The sequence below is a fragment of the Mustela erminea genome, chromosome 6, assembly GCF_009829155.1.
Source record: "Mustela erminea isolate mMusErm1 chromosome 6, mMusErm1.Pri, whole genome shotgun sequence".
NCBI lineage: Eukaryota > Metazoa > Chordata > Mammalia > Carnivora > Mustelidae > Mustela > Mustela erminea.
Genome location: NC_045619.1, coordinates 84,447,381 through 84,465,183, shown reverse-complemented (window position 1 = coordinate 84,465,183; position 17,803 = coordinate 84,447,381). Strand labels below are relative to the sequence as shown.

At 39.0% G+C, this 17,803-nt stretch overlaps 1 protein-coding gene across 1 annotated transcript in view; it reads right to left on the bottom strand.

The window, feature by feature from the left end:
- The window catches only part of TEX49 (testis expressed 49), a 29,037-nt gene extending 11,363 nt beyond the window's left edge, over positions 1–17,674 (bottom strand). The window contains exon 1 of the mRNA XM_032348060.1: positions 17,523–17,674. Coding sequence (XP_032203951.1) covers positions 17,523–17,667 — 145 coding nt within the window. The 5' untranslated portion in view covers positions 17,668–17,674. The remainder of the gene's footprint in view (positions 1–17,522) is intronic.
- Positions 17,675–17,803: the final 129 nt, after the last annotated feature.

The following is a 17,803-nucleotide window of genomic DNA, read 5'->3' as shown; positions in this document are numbered from 1 at the left end:
AGAACACTGGAGGTCTGAGGAAAGAGAAGGTATGAGGAGACCTCCTGGAAAGTGAAGGAATGCATGGAACTAGGAAATGTCTGACTTCTGGGCAGCCATAAAGGCCCACCTGAGTTTAGTGATCATTAGTGAGGCTTGTCAGCGTGGTTGTTTTTCTCTACTTGATGAGTGCAAACTCCAACTTTCTAGAAGTTGTGGTTTAATAAGGGTGGGAAGGGGGAGAGAATGGAGAAAGAAATGGAAACAATAGTTTAAATGTCAAGGGGGGGTGGTCCTCCCTTCTTTTTTCTTCCCAGATAGAAAATGTTACAGCACATTTGTATACTGATGGAAATGATTTAGGAGGAGGAAAATCTGAGGGAGAAGGGCATAATTTCAGAAGCAAAATCCTTGAGTAGGTGAGAAGGAATCAGATCCAGTGCACAAATGGAGTCATTTTATTCACTGCACCAGAGGGAAATTATAGATGCAGTGGAATGTTAGATCTGATCATGGAAAGTCTCTTCTGATTGCTTCTAATTTCTTAATGAAATAAGAAGCAAGGAAGTTATTAGCTCAGAGTGAGGACAGGAGAAGGGTTTTAGAGACTCAGAGAGAGACGTGAAATAATTGCCTTGAGTAGAAGAGTGACCAGAGAACTATAATAGGATTGTCGGGCAGTCCTGAGTGCCCACCTGAGATTTGTGGTTATGGTACTAATTATTCTAAGATGACTAAATGTCTTAGGTAGAGAGCCAAATACATGAATCTTTGTCTTGATAGGTTACCCTGAAGCTCAACACTCCAACTTCCTGAAGTTTCATAACCTTATACTGAGCTCCTAGAGTCAGTCTTTGTGCCCCAGACCCTGGCTGTGGGGGCCTAGACGTCAGCTTTGGGGCAGCACAAAAGTCTTCAAGGAAATAGAATATAATTACTATTGAATGGAATTTTAGGTAGAAATATGAATGACATGTTGAAGCCAGACTTGGCAGAGGGCAACCACATTGTCTGAATGTCTTTGTGGAAAGGGTAGTAGTATCAGAAATACTGTTCCAAGTTTCCTTTCGTTATGAGGTCAAGAACAATGGACAGAATGCACAGTTACTTCAGGACGTACATGATCAAAATGGCTTTTCAGAAGTGGGAAATGGGTTTCAGCCTTCTGGCTGGGATGCAGCAAAAGCAGTCTCTGATCAAAGTGGGGGTTGCAGGTGCTTTGCCACAGTTTTGGCATTGAGTTGCATCTAGATTTTAAAATTTGCTATGAAGATAAAGCTCTAGCCTCAGCTCTATGCATGGCTGGGTCATTCTCATTCTCCAGGGTGTAGCTCAAACATTACCTCCAGGATTACTCTGTTTTAAGTGGGCCTTACCTACTCTCCATTTTGGGATCTGCAAATTCACTTGCCTGTAAGAGCCAGGCAGATGATGTTTATGAGTAAAGCAAACTCAGTAAGAAACACCATCTAAAGGGAAAGCTGCTATTTCGCTGTTTGTGGTTATGTGAGAATTTAGGGCCAGTGTGACCAGTTCTAATCTTTCTAAGGGGTCACACATGTGGGTTTTATATAAAATCTCCTAATATTTATTCATTCATGCATTTATTATTTATTTATTTGAGAGAGAGAGAGTGAGCACGAGAGAGAAGAAGTTAGAGGGAGAAGCAGACTCCCTGCTGAGCACCAGGGATTCCAGGATCATGACCGGAGCTGAAGGCAGTTGCTTAACCAACTGAGCCATGCAGGTGCCCCCAAATCTCCTAATTTTTGAACACCGCAGGCTGAGTATGGCCCTTTGCTCAACAGCTTATAACTTCTGATCTATTGCATTGCCCTCCCCATATTTCCTTCCCAGTACTTGTTATAATCTGTGATTCCTGTTTGTTTACTGATTTACTGTTAGTCACTGTTGTATTTCTAGAGCTTGACACAGCACTTGACATAGTTCCTAATAAATAAATGTCTGATGTTGGATGAGAAGGGGAATCTGGATTGGTACCTTACTTCAGAGGTTTTTATATATTCTGAGTATTATTACGTATATGAATTATATACATGAGGATATGTATATATATATGTATTCACATATACACACACCCTTATATGGTTAATATTTTCTTTCAGTCTCTTTCTTGCCTTTTAACTTTATAATGTCTTTTGTTATACAATTTTTTATTTAGTACAAATTGTCAATCATTTTAGGCTTCCTGGTTTTATGTCCTATGAAGAAAGTTTTCCAAAACCACCCTAAGATTGTAAAAATATTGTTTTCCTCTAATATTTCTATAGTTTTGTTTTATATATTTACCCCTTTAATCCATCTGCAACTTATTTTTATGTATGATGTGAAGTGGGAGGTCCTTATGATTTTATTCTTAATTTACAAAATTTTTTTTTTTTGAGATTTTATTTATTTATTTGTCAGAGGGAGAGAGAAAGAGCACAAGCAGGAGGAGTGCCAGGCAGAGGGAGAAGCAGGCTTTGCTGCTGAGCAAGGAGCCTGATATGGAACTGATACCAGGACCTTGAGATCATGACCTGAGCTGAAGACAGACACTCAACCTACTGAGCCACCCAGGTGTCCCTACAAAGTGTTTTTTTTTGTTTGTTTGTTTTTAAATAGCATGTGCAAGGGAGCCTGGATGGCTGTCTGTTGAGTGTCTGACTCTTGATTTTGGCTCAGGTCCCTCGTGCCCCTTCCACCCCACAGCTTGTGTGCTCTCTCTTAAAAAAACCCAAAACACCCAAATACCTTTCTAGTTTCTAATGAGATAATGTGACATAGGTATTATGTATTATATTAATCTCTTCCAATATTAAGTCATCGTATTCCTGGAATAAGTCCTACTTGATGGTAGATGATTATCTTTAATATATTCTTGAATTTGATCTGATAGTGAGATTTGTCCATTTATACTTACATTAGTTTATGGGTTCCTCTTTTGTACTATATTCTATAGTATGTTTTATGCTACTTTATCAGTTTTGTGTTAGTATTACAGAATTATTTTCATTATTTTTTGTGCTTTTAAAAATGGAATAATGTTGGGGTGCCTGGATGGCTCAGTCCTTAAGCATCTGCCTTGGGCTCAGGTCATGATCCCAGGGTCCTGGGACTGAACCCCACATAGGGCTTCCTGCTCAGCAGGAAGCGTGCTTCTCTCTCTTCTACTCCCTCTGCTTGTATTTTCTCTCTAGCTGTGTTTCTCTCTGTCAAATAAATAAAATACTAAAAAAAAAGGAATGATGTATTAACATTATGTCTCAAAATTTTGAAAAAATTCCCTATGAATATTGCACACAAAGCCTTTTCCCCAAGCAACTGTTTAGTAAATTTTTCTCTTGTGATAATTGATTTAACATGGGTTTACACTTTATTTTTTTAAAAGATCTATTTATTTTAGAGAGTAGGGGAGGAGAGAGAGAATCTCAAACAGATTCCCTGCTGAGTGCAGAGCCCAGCATGGGGCTTGAGCTGGGGGGCTTGATCTCATGACCCTTAGTTCATGACCTGAGACAAAATAAAGAGTCAGGAGCTTAAGTGACTGAGCCAACTAGGTGTCTCATACTTATTTATTTTAAATGTCTTATAATCCAAACATTTACCAAAAAAAAAAAGACCCCACAAACTTTTCATTTTATTCATAGTGTTCTTCGAAGCACCAAGTCTGTAATTTTTATGAAATTCAATTTATCTATCTTTCTGTCACTTAGGCTTTTGGTGTCATATCTTACAAACCACTTCCCAATGTAAGGTCATGAAGATTTTTCTTGTAACAGTTTTAAACAGCTTTAGCTGTTTATGTCTATTTATGTCTATGATCTAGCTATTTATGTCTATGATCCATTTTAAGTTGACTTTTGTACATGCTGTGATGTGGGGTCAAATTTCATTCTTTTGCATGTGAATTTCCAGTTTTTGTAGCACCATTTGTTGAAAAAACAATTCTTTTCCTATTAGATTGTCTTGGCATTCTTTTTTAAAAAATTTATTTATTTGTTGGACAGAGAGCACAAGCAGGGGGAGTGGCAGGCAGAGGCAGAGGGAGAAGCAGGCTCTCAGTCAAGCAAGGAGCCCTATGCAAGACTTGATCCCAGAACCCTGGGATTATGAACTGAGCTGAAGGCAGACACTTAACTGACTGAGCCCCCAAGGCATTCCTGTTTAAAGTCTATTGACCATAAGTATAAAGGTTTATTTCTAGACTCTCAATTCTATTCCAATGACCTGTCTGTATATGTCAATTTTTAAAAAAGATTTTATTTATTTATGTGACAGAGAGAAACACAGCGAGAGATGGAACACAAGCAGGGGGAGAGGGAGGAGGGAGAAGTAGGCTTTCCACTGAGCCGGAAGCCTGATGCCGGGTTAGATCCCAGGACTCTGGGATCATGAGCTGAGCCGAAGGCAGACGCTTAACCACTGAGACACCCAGGCGCCCCTATATATGTCAATTCTTATGCTAGTACCACACTGTCTTGATTACTGTTGCTTTGTAGAAAATATGAAATTGGGTAGTGTATCCTCCAACACTGTTATTTTTCAAGATTGTTTTTTTTTAACAGAATACAATTCTGAAAAAAAAATTTTTTTTTTTTGAAGATTTTATTTACTTATTTGACAGCGAGAGAGAGCACAAGTAGGCAGAGGGAGAGGGAGAAGCAGGTTCTTTGCTAAGCAGGGAGCCAGATGCGGAGCTCCATCCCAGGACCCTGGGATCATGACCTGAGGTGAAGGCAGCTGCTTAACTGACTGAGCCACCCAGGTGCTCCTTTTGTTTTGTTTTGTTTTTAAAGACTTTATTTATTTATTTTCTTATTCTGGATCCTGTGCATTTCCTGAAATTCAGGAAATCTTGTCAATTTTTGCCAGGAACCATTACATTTGGATGATAGGTCAGCACAAAGAATTCTAAGACTATAAATTGCATCTGGATAGGGTTCTCTAATTTATCCCTCTCCAAATCCTAACTCACACACTGAATTTGAAAACATTCAGGAATCTCCAACTTTGTCCAAGACAAGGTTATCTAAGTTTCTCTTAGTAATTAATTCTTTAAGATGCTTTAATTAAAAAAAAGATGCTTTAATTTCTTGACGGATTTTAGAACATTAAATGTGAACAGCTCAATATTATAAATAGTAGAAGCTCCACTGAATAAGCTTGCTAGGTTAATTAATTTTCATTTCCTCTGAAAAACATTAAAAGATGCCTGCAACATTCCAGCTGTAGCTGAGAGCTACTCTTCAGCATATCTGCATACTTCTGCTCTTACAAATTAAACTGCATGGTTACCAAGAGTCAGCAGAGTCCCCCCCCCCCCCCCAATTTATACTGGGTTACTCTCTAATTACAATTTTTCAATTTAAAGAAATATTAAGCTAATAGATTAGTGTTAAAAAAGAGCAGTGAGGGGGGTGGGAGGTTGGGGTACCAGGTGGTGGGTATTATAGAGGGCACGGATTGCATGGAGCAGTGGGTGTGGTGAAAAAATAATGAATACTGCTTTTCTGAAGAAAAAAAAAAAAAGAGCAGTGAGGTGCGCCTGGGTGGCTCAGTCATTAAGCATCTGTCTTCCACTTAGGTCATGATCCCAGGGTCCCCAGAGGGAGCCCACATTGGGCTGCCTGTTCAGCAGGAAGCCTGCTTCTCTCTCTGCCACTCCCCCTGCCTGTGTTCCCTCTCTTGCTGTGTCTCTCTCTGGCAAATAAATAAATAAATTGTTAAAAAAAAAAAGAGCAGTGAATTGTATAAAAACTAAGTTGAATGTTTTAGAAAAACTCAAAATGTAACAAATTACTGTAAACCTTGAGTTAAAATAGATCTGAGTTAGAAAGTTAGCATTTTGCAGCTGTCGAAGAAATAACATCACTCAGAACCATCAATAGATACTAAAACTAGTGGGTAAAAATTTAATGAAAAATAGGGTATTTGGGGACGCCTGGGTGGCTCAGTTGGTTAAGCAGCTGCCTTCGGCTCAGGTCATGATCCCAGCGTCCTGGGATCGAGTCCCACATCGGGCTCCTTGCTCCGCAGGGAGCCTGCTTCTCCCTCTGCCTCTGCCTGCCATTCTGTCTGCCTGTGCTTGCTCTCTCCCCTCTCTCCCTCTGATAAATAAATAAAATCTTTAAAAAAAAATAGGGTATTTGCATTTTTTCAAGTATCTTCCTGGAAATGATTACAAATTACAAAACAAAAATAGTAACTTGACAACTTGCAACACAAAAATAACAACTTGACAATGGAGAAAACTGGCAAACACCACCTTAATCCAAAGCCCCATGTTAATATCACCAGTAATGGACAAGTTGATATTATGAGCCTCCTGATGGGACCTACTGAAGACATAATGCTGCTTATTCCTGCCAAAAATATTTATACCCAATCTGATTATGAGCAACATCAGACAAACCCATATTAAAGAAAATGCTACAAAATGTCTTGTATGTACTATTAAAAAATGTCAATGTCATGAAATACAAAGGAACACAGGAATTTTTCCAGATTAAAGCAGACTAAAGAGACATGCCAACTAATGCAATGCTGATCCTTAATCAGATCCTGGAAGGAAAAGTTTTGCTCTAAAGGACGTTAATGGGACACTGGAAAAATTGTAATGTAGACTATAGATAATTAGATAATAGTGTTGAATCACTATTAAAATTTGCTGAGTTTAATACCTATATTGTGGGTTGTTATCTAAGAAAATGTTCTTTTTAAAATTTTTAATTAACATATAATGTATTATTAGCCCCAGGGGTATAGGTCTGTGAATCGCCAGGTTTATACACTTCATAGCACATACCTTCCCCAATGTCCATAACCCCACCACCCTCTCCTTCCCCCCTCCCTCGGCAACCCTAAGTTTGTTTTGTGAGATTGAGAGTCTCTTATGGTTTGTGTCCCTCCCGTTCCCATCTTGTTTCATTTATTCTTTTCCTACCCCCCAAACCCCCATGTTGCCTCTCAACTTCCTCATATCAGGGCGATCATATGATAATTGTCTTTCTTTGATTGACTTATTTCACTAAGCATAATACCCTCTAGTTCCATCCACATTGTCACAAATGGCAAGATTTCATTTCTTTTGATGGCTGCATAGCATTCCTTTATGTATATATATATGTTCCACATCTTCATTATCCATTCATCTGTTGATGGACATCTAGGTTCTTTCCATAGTTTGGCTATTGTGGACATTGCTGCTATAAACATTTGGGTGCACGTGCCCCTTCGGATCACTACATTTGTATCTTTAGGGTAAATACCCAGAAGTGCAATTGCTGGGTCTTAGGGTAGCTCGGTTTTCAACTTTTTGAGGAACCTCCATGCTATTTTCCAGAGTGGTTGCACCAGCTTGCATTCCCACCAACAGTATATGAGTGTTCCCCTTTCTCCGCATTCTCGTCAGCATCTGTCATTTCCTGACTTGTTAATTTTAGCCATTATGACTGGTATGAGGTGGTATCTCATAGTGGTTTTGATTTGTATTTCCCTGATGCCAAGTGATGTGGAGCACTTTTTCATGTGTCTGTTGGCCATCTGGATGTCTTCTTTGCAGAAATGTCTGTTCATGTCCTCTGCCCATTTCTTGATTGGATTATTTGTTCTTTGGGTGTTGATTTTGATAAGTTCTTTATAGATTTTGGATACTAGCCCTTTATCTGATATGTATTTTGCAAATATCTTCTCCCATTTTGTCAGTTGTCTTTTGGTTTTGTTAACTGTTACCTTTGCTGTGCAGAAGATTTTGACCTTGATGAAGTCCCAATAGTTCATTTTTGCTCTTGCTTCCCTTGCCTTTGGCGATGTTCCTAGAAAGAAGTTACTGTGGCTGAGGTCGAAGAGGTTGCTGCCTGTGTTCTCCTCAGGGATTTTGATGGATTCCTTTCTCACATTGAGGTCCTTCATCCATTTTGAGTCTATTTTCATGTGTGGTGTAAGGAAATGGTCCATAAGAAAATGTTCTTATTCTAAGGAAATACAAGCTGAATTATTTGGGAGAAAAGGGATATAATATGAACAATTTATTCTCAACTAGATGAGAAATATATCTGTTGATATATTTTTATTATATATATATATAAATTATATATTTGGAGAGAGAGAATGAGAGAGTGAGGGAAAGTAAATGTGGCTAAATACAATTGGCTAATTTAGATATACAGTGTAGGGAATTTATTTGTACTAATCTTACATCTTTTCTATAATTTTGAAATTATATCACCAAATAAAGGTTTTAAAAAATGACAGAACATGTAAGTTTCCTTCTTCTCCCAAATTTGCTAAAATGACACCAAAATAACATCAATGGTATTAACCTTCAAGGGCAAAGAGAGGGAGAGCAAGGATACAAGAGCAGATGATGCATTTCAGGAGAAATATATTTTGGAAAACAGAAAGTGGACAGAGGGGTAGTAATTAACCTTTCAGAATGGAAAAAGTTCTAACTTAAGTTTCTGCAGTGGAGGAGAGAACTGGAATTGGGCTAATTCATCTGAGAGGTCCAAACCTTATAATGTAACAGGTACCATAGAAGGCATGAGTAAAGAATAGGTCTGAGAACAGGAAGGTAAATACTGAAACTCTGTCTACATAACATGTAGCACACGTAGCAATCCCACTTCTGGTTATATATCCAAAGGAAATGAAAACAAGATCTCGGAGCATTATCTTCACTCTCATTTTCATTCCAGCATTATTCATAATAGCCAAGATGTAGAAACTTAAGTGTCTGTTAGTGGATTAATGAATAAAGGAGACATGGTATATATACACAGTGAAAATTACTTAGCCAAAGAAAGAAGGAAATCCCGCCATTTGCAAAACAGGGATGGATCCTGAAGGCATTATGCTAAGTCAGGTAAGTTGGACAAAGACAGACAAATACTGTTTGATCTCATATGCGGAATCTAACAAAGCTGTGAACTCACAGAAACAGAGTAGAATGGTGGTTACTAAGGATTGTGGGATGGGGGAAATGAAGAAATGTTGGTCAAAAGGTACCAATTTCCAGTTTAAGATGAGTAAGTTCTGGGGATCTAATGTACAGCACAATGATTATAGTTAATAACACTGTTTTATATATTTGAAAGGTGCTAAAAAAGGAGATCTTAAATGTTCTTAGCACAAAAAAGGTAAAAAAAAAAGCGTAATTATGTGATGAGATGGAGGTATTAGCTAATACTATGGTGTTAATCATTTTATAATATATAAGTATATCAAATCAACATGTTATACACCTTAAATTTACACAATGTTATCTGTCAATTACATCTCAATAAAACTGAAAAAAAAGTATTTCTTTGGAGGCACTGAATCAAACAGGCACTGCACCCCTAGTCAGGATTCACTGTGAGGGATGGCATATGGTGCAAAACTACAAATCTGATGATTAAGTGAAAATTGAGATCCTTAAAACTGTGACTCTCAATACCACCTTCTCCTGTCCTGGTCATGGTATGCTAGCAGACAAGCATCTAACCAATCCCCAGAGAAACAATTATAGGATCCTTCCCCGGAAAAATTGTAGACATCCAGAGGAAAGCTCCCAGTGATGCCCACAAGGGACTACTACACACACAGCTTTTAGTTCCTCACTCTTAAATTATAATGGAGAGCCAAGGATCACCAGTTGTTTGACAATAGTCATCATGAGGAGGAGACCAAAATAAACTCATAGGAAAAAGAGCACAAAGGAGACAGAGCTAATCCAGGGAACAGAACTTCAAATAAAGTACAATATTCATGAAGAAAAGAGAAAAGGTGTGGACAAGAAAAAAGTTGTGGACAAGAAAAGCCAGAGGACCAAAAATGGCCCTTGGAACTTAAAGTAACCAAAATAAAATGTTCTGATACAAAGGTGTGGTGTTTGTCACATATATCTACAACTTCTTAGATATTTCTTGAAGAAAGAGAGCTTATTTCCCCTTCCTTTGAGTGTGGGCTTCATTTAGTGACTCTCTTTAAACAAACAGAATAAGGTGGAAGTGATAGTTACTTCTGAGACTAGGTCATAAAAAGGCATTGTGGCTTCCTTCTCTCTTGGATCATCTGCTCTGAAGTTAGTTAACATGTGAGAACACTGAAGCAGCTTATGGAGAGGCCCATGTGGTGTGAAACAGGTGTCTTTTCAACAGTCAGAGAAGAACGGAGGCCTCCAGCCATCAGATGACTGAAACTCCTGCTAACATCCTGTTTTCAACCACATAAGAAACCCTGAGCCAGAACTACCTAGCTAAGCTGTTCCTTGGATTCTTGATTCACAGAAACTGTGAGGTAATAAATGTTTTTTTAAGCCTTTGTTTTAGGATACTTTGTTACACAGCAATAGATAATTAACCCAGAAAATCTGAAGATACAGTTGGGCAATCTCCCAAAGAATGTCTTTTTAAAAACCCAAAGAAAATAAAGAGAAATATTAGTTAAGTTAGAGGATCATCTCAGGCTTTGTAGCTGACAAAACAGAAGTTTTTTTGTTTTTTTGTTTTTTTTTTTAAAGATTTTATTATTTGCCAGAGAGAGAAAGAGATAGCAACAGAAAGAGCACAAGCAGAGGGGGCAGCAGGTAGAGGGAAAAGCAGGCTCCCTGCTGAGGAAGGAGCCTGAGGTGGGACTTGATCCCAGGACCCTGACATCATGACCTGAGCAGAAGGCAGACGTTTAACCGACTGAGCCACACAGGTATCCTTAAAACAGAAATTCCAAAAAGACAAGAGAGAGAAAATAGAGAATAAATTAATAAACATTAAAGGAAATTTCTCAGAAATAAAGAGCACTAATTTCCAGATTGAAAAACTTAATGCAGTACCTATTGCAATGTATGAAAAAAGACCTACAGCAAATTCCATCATTAAAAAATTTCAGAACATCAAGGAACAACAAAAAACTAGAAGCTTCCAGAGAGAAATAAGTCACATATGAAAGAATTCAACTGGAAGCTGGAGGACAATAAAGACATACCTTCAAAATTCTCAGAAAATGAGAATTTTCAACTTAGAATTTCACATCTGGAAAAACTGACAATCAAGTGTGAGGGTAGAGTAAAACCATTTTGACTCCTCTACATTCTTAGAAAGTTATTCAAAGGATAACCATTTTGACTCCTCTACATTCTTAGAAAGTTATTCAAGGATATATTCCAGGAAAGGGAGGGAGTAAACCAAGAAAGAAAACATGGTTCCAGGAAATAGGAAATAAAACCTTGGAGAGAGGCAAAAGCAAATTCTATGGACAAGAGCTATTCCCCAGGCTTAGAGAGTGAACAGTCTAGACGGAGTAGGTGAGCGGCAGTTAGGAACAAAAATCGAATGAATTTATTGTTTTGAGGGATTGAAAAAAATATATTGGGCATTTGACAGAGATGTTGAAATATTTGGGGAAAAAATAATAATAAATATATCAAGGGGTAAATGGGTGGCTCAGTTGGTTGAGCGACTGCCTTCCCCCCGGGGTTATGGTCCCGGAGTCCCAGGATAAAGACCTGCATCAGGCTCCCAGCTCCCTCTGACCTTCTCCCCTCTCATGCTGTCTCTCACACAGGCTCTCTCTCTCTCTCTCTCAAATAATAAATATATCAAGAACCAAGCAAATGAAAAATGGTGGCAATTCCTAACTCTAGGGGTAAGCAAAAGGTTGAACAAAAGTTATCATAATGACATTATTTGGCCTAGCAGTGAACAATTTTTAAAAAGGATTTTATCTATTTATTTTAGAGAGAGAGGCAGAGAATCTCAAGCAGAGTCCACATTGAACGTGGAGCCCAATACTGGGCTTGATCTCATGACCCCGAGATCATGACCTGAGCTAAAACAAAGAGTCAGAAACTTAACTGACTGAGCTACCCAGGTGCCTCATCAGTGAACAGTTTTTAGCACTATAAGACTTGATTTTAACTTTTATTCATATAACTTATATTCATGTTTTATTGCTGCATCACAGACTTAGTGGCTTGAAACATTATTACCTCACAGTTTTGTTAAGTCAGAATTCTGGGAAGGTTTGATTGGGTCCTCTGCTCAGTCTCCTAATGCTGAAATTAAGGTATTGGTCTCGGTGGGGGTCTTATGTGGAGGGTCTAAAGAAGAATCTATTTTCAGGCTTACTCAGGTTGTTGGCAGAATTCCGTTTCTTCCAGTTATAGGGCTGAGCCCTTGCTGGCTGTCAGCCAGGCCACTCTCAGCTCCTAAATGCCACCCACATTCTTTGGCATGTGGCCCCCTCCATCTTCAAAGCCAGCAATGATGTGTTAAATTCCACTCATGCTTCCAATCTCTGAATTCTTCTTTTGGGCTAGCTGGAGAAAACACTGCTTTTAAAGGGCTTATGTGATTAGATTAGGCCCACTCAGATAATCTTCCTTTCTCCATATAAAGTAACAATCAAGGAGCGTGGTATCCATAATATTCAGAGGTTCCACATACGTCCAAAGATGGAGGGGATCATATAGAGGCAAAGTTCACTGTGGGTCATTCTTAGAATTTTGCCTACCACAAACCTAAAACTATGATATGACTATATCAGGGTACTATGATATGATATGACTAAAATCAGGGTGGGAGAGGAGAAGCACAGGGTATGGCATAAGAAAACTAAATTCTTTAGGGCACCTGGGTAGCTCAGTTGGTTAAGTGTCTGCCTTTGGCTCAGGTCATGATGGGATTGAGCTCAGGAAGGCAATATATAATGGCCAAAAATGGATAAATCAATACATATCATATTAGCATTTTCCTTAGAAGTAGGAAGGTTAAGTACCAAAGAAATAACTATAAAGTCTCTGTACAGTGGAGGTGAAAGGACTGGGGTAGAGGACTCGTTTTCCTTATAAGCTCTTAGCATTATTACATTTAATATTGCTTTGAAAAGGAATTACAAAGATTACTCTTTTTTAAAGATTTATTTATTTTAGAAAGAGAGAAAAAGAGTGTACACATGTCCAGGAAAGAGGCAGAGGAGAAGGGAAAGGGAGAAGCGGACTCTTGTGCTGAGCACAGAGCCCAATGTGGGGCTTGATCCCATGACCCCGAGACCACCACCTGAGCCAAAACCAAGAGTCAGATGCTTAGCCAACTGAGCCACCCAGGTGCCCCAAGAATTACATAGAAAACTTTAAATTTTTCTGATTATACATGAGGAAGATAACTAAAAGTTTTGAAAAATACAAAAATCATAAAATAAAATAAGTTTGCTTTGCAAATGGTTGACTCCACTTTAAACAGACCCAAATGGAAATTATACATGATTCACTATGGGGGCAAACAAGGCCATGGCACTCATCAACAGACACATTTTCAAAGATGTGGAATTGGCACCATATCAAAAAAATTGGCGAATCTACAGTTACATGCATTAAGTGAAACTAAAATGTATAAAGTATGTATCTTTTCTTGATTTCCCAATTTACAATATAATCTTTAACCAACTATTTGTGTAAGAGTCTACAGTCCAACTGACTCTTGAACAACATAGTTTTGAACTTCATTGGACACAGAAAATTTGAAGATACAGTTGGGCAATCTCCCAAAGAATGCCTTTTTGTTTTTTAAAATAAAAACAAAATTTTAAAATAAAACAAAACTTTTTGTTTTGTCAGAGGGAGAGAGGGAGAAGCAGGCTCCCCACTGAGCAAGGAGTCCAATGTGGGACTCCTTGCCATGACCCTGGGATCCTGACCTGAGCAAAGGCAGACACTTAACTGACAGAGCCACTGAGGTGTCCCTACATGGATGTTTTTAATACACTACAACAAAAGAAAATTAAATATTATAAATGTAATTTCTCTTAGGATTTTCAAAAATTTTTTTTAAGATTTTATTTCAGAGAGGGAGGGAGTCAGAGCACGAATGGTGGGGAGAGGCAGAGGAAGAGGGAGAAGCAGAATTGCTGCTGAGTGGGGAGCCTGACACAGGGCTCAATCCCAGGATCCGGAAATCATGACCTGAATTGAAGTCAGCTGCTTAACTGACTGAGCCACCTAGGTGCCTGCTCTAAAGATTTCCTTAATAACATTCTCTTTTCTCCACCTTTACTGTAAGAACACAATATATAATAAATATACAAAATAGGTATTAATTGGACAACCTATGCTCTCGTTAAAACTTCTGGTCAACAGGTTATTAGTAGCTAAGTTTTGGGAAATCAATAGTTATATGCAGATTCTTGATTTTGTCGGGGGGTGTCAGTGCCCCAACCCCTGCATTGTTCAAGGGTCAACTGTAATTATATTCAACTTGCATTATATAGCACTTAATTAATTTATCTGAACTTGCTAGCTTGTTATCTATTAGCAGGTTTATACCAGGGATCTGTAGTTGGTAGTCTCAAGTTCATGGGTGTTGATTAGGTTAGCCACACTCCAGGGTCAGATGGACCATATTTAGTTCAAGACGCCTCCTGGAAAGATGGAATCAGGTACTAGTTGCCTTGTCAAATGGTGGTTTCACTAAATTCTTGTCCCAGAAGTGAAACTTCCTAGTTTTCTATGGAGCAATAAGATGTGGATAAACTTCTACCCCTGGTTTCACCAACAACTCCAGCAAAGTTTGAGTCTTAAGCACTGAAAACACCAAACTATTGTTTTGATATCTGCATGCAGCAGACCATGTGATAATAACTCTGTGATGTGTGCATACGTGTATATGAGAGAGACTAAAAGAGAGGAGGAGGAACCCACCCAGTTCTTTGCCCCATGCTTGCAGAATACCACTCTAAGGCTAGAGAATTTTAACTTTCTAGGGAAGTTGTCCAGGAGTATGAGAGAAAGTTACAAAGCACTGACTCCATGGAAGAGTTCCCAAGTCAACAACTCTGCCCATTAGCTGAGCAAAAAGTTACCACTCATTCAGCTCCAGTGAATGGTGGGCTCCTGGGAATCTTGAGAACCACCTATTAGGGAATAGTGAACAACTTTACATAAAGCCCACCTGACATTCAAATTCAGGGTTTAGGAGTTAACAGATTTTCCGAGAAAGGCTGATCATCAGTCACTTGTATAGTGGCCCACTCACAGCAAAGATCTGTATCATTTGTTCCCATTACTGCTTAAAAATGAGCACAAGCAATATGTGTTTGAAAATTTGGAGTCAAATTCTGGCTCTATCACTGACCTTGTGTAAGTAAGTTAACCTGTTTGAGCCTCAGTTTCCTTATTGGTAAAAAGGGACTAGTAATACCTACCTCACAGACATGTTGAGAGAATGAAATGGAATCATGCATGTGGAATGTTCAGCACAATGCCTGGCATACAGTACATACTAAATAGATAGCTTCATATTATTAAGTTTTTTGAACCAACAAAATTTTGGATTTTTAAATAGAAGTTAGCAAGTGGACCTCCTCTGTCTAAATCTTGAGGTAAGCAGAGAGTATAAAATTGACAGGGGAGGAGGAACAATGTAGGGGTGACAAATTTGATGTCTTGGGGGAACAATGTAGGGGTGACAAATTTGATGTCTTCCTTCTAACCTTACATCTTAGGCCAATTGTTTGGCCAAACCTCCAGTTTCTAATAGTCTGCCAGTGTCATGAAAAACATTGGGCCAGCAGATGATAACAGCATACTTTCCTATTACCACTATAGTTTTATTTAAAAAAAAATATGTACATGCAAGTGAGTATAAGGGGGGGAGGGGCAGAGAATCTCAAGCAGACTCTTTGCTGAGCACAGAGCCCAATATGGGGCTTGATCTCAAGACCCTGAGATCATGACCTGAGCTGAAATCAGGAGTTGGGTGCTCAACCTTCTAAGCCACCCAGGTGCCCCTATTACCCCATAGTTTTGTAAAGCCAAGTCTTTCTCTCTGCCTAGCCTATGGCAAAATTAATTAGAAATGAAACTCAGACCTCTTTGGATTGGTACATGGTTTTGTTTACTAGTTTAGGTAGCAAACTGGGTAGGAAAAACCCATGCTTGGTGCTTAGTTCTCTCATAGTGAGAAGTCCCATTTAGTAGGGGCAGGCAGGGTTGGAGCAGCCAGCAGAGGCCTAGTCTTGGAATAAGGAAGATTTATGGAGTAGGCCAGGTTTGTTTCTCTCAGAGAAGGTGAAGAGCGCCTTATTTGGAGACAATAGCAGCCCATGGCATAATGCTGGGATGGGTGGCGACCAGCGGGGGAGGGCAGGTGTGGGGCTATTAAGGGATTTGTAGGGTCCACCAGTGGGACCCTTTGTACAAACCTTACCTGAAAGCTGCATATGTAAAACAGCTGCTTTGTTGTCATTAGAAAAAGGATATATTCTACCTAATAGAGTTTTATACTAGTCTCTCTCAATCTTTGTGTTTTATACTTACCAGTATACTTACTACCTTCACCCCAATAAAACTTTGCTTTAGTACCTGCCAACACTTAATTTCCTTCACTTATGTTCTCCATTCTGTCTGAAATACCCTTTCTCCTCCATTTCTGTGCTTTCAAACAATTTATCTTTTGTTTTTACTTTATTTGTCAGAGAGAGAGCACAAGCAGGGGGAGTGGCTGGCAGAGCAGGCAGGGGGAGAAGCAGGCTCCCTGTTCGCAAGCTCCCTGCTGAGCAGGGAGCCTGATGTGGGATTCCATCCCAGGACCCCAGGATCATGACCTGAGCCGAAAGCAGACACTTAACTGACTGAGCCACCCAGGTGTCCCTCAGACAATTTATCTTTTAAGACCTTAACCAATTGTCACATCTCCTCCAAAGCCTCCTCTAACTTCCTGTTTTAGTCATTCAAATATCATTTATTGATTTACTTACCTACAAGTACTTATTAAATCTCTATGTATTGGAACATTAGAGCATTATGTATTACGTATTGCTAGGCATTGTGGGATAATATAATCAGATATTTACCATTGCCCATTAAAAATCCTTCAGTGGTTCCCTATAAAATTAAAATGCTTAGCATGGATAACAGCATCCTCAATTTCCTGGCCCCTGCCAAGTTTATAAGGCTTACTTCCCAGCACCTGTCTTTACACTTTATCTGTACCCAAGGACTTAAGAGTTCAGTGAATATGGCTCTCTCAACTCTCTGTTCCTTTGTCTGTGCAATATTCTCTTCTGGTCTACTTGGCAAATTCCCATCATCCTGGCAGCATTCTGTGTGAAGTCTTTCCTAAAGGATTCTCCTGTGCTCATTCAAATCCAATAACATCAGGTACTTCCTCTTTTGTGGTCCCACAGTATTCCATATTTAATTTATTCATACATTATACTGCAAATTTTTTGTTTGCATATTTATCTTTATGGCCACTTCATAGCAGAGACCTTATCCTATCTGTCCCCAATCACCAACAGGAAGCCTGGCACAAAACTGTTTTTAGTAAATGTTAACTAAATGAGCAAATGGATAATAATGAACGTTTATTCAGTTGAACAAGTTGAATGTCTTAATAAGGATATTAAATGACAGAAGAGGGAAACTCAATGGATAATCTCTGTACTCCGTAAATTTTAGCTGGTGACTGGTGTAATTGTTAATTATGGGTGATAAAGCTCTAACTCAAGGTAGAAAAAGAAATGGCCAAGAAGAAGCTCTTCTAAACCTCTACCCAAATTCCCCTTACTTGTTTCTTCAGTTGTGTCCCTTTTCTTGTCCCGAAAGGAGTTTTGATATCCTAATAGATATAGGTTGAAGAAGGCCATCTCAGGTCCTCCCTGTCGTCCTCTGGAATGTTCAGGCTGGAGCACTGGAGTCTGTTTGGTAACCATGACAATGCCCTATGAATTACTATGACTAACACTCCCTTTACCTAAGGAGACACGGGATTTATGGGTTCACAGTAGAGCTGGAGTGGGACTGGGCTAAGTAACTTCAGAAAAATGAAGGAATCAAGAGCCAGTTACC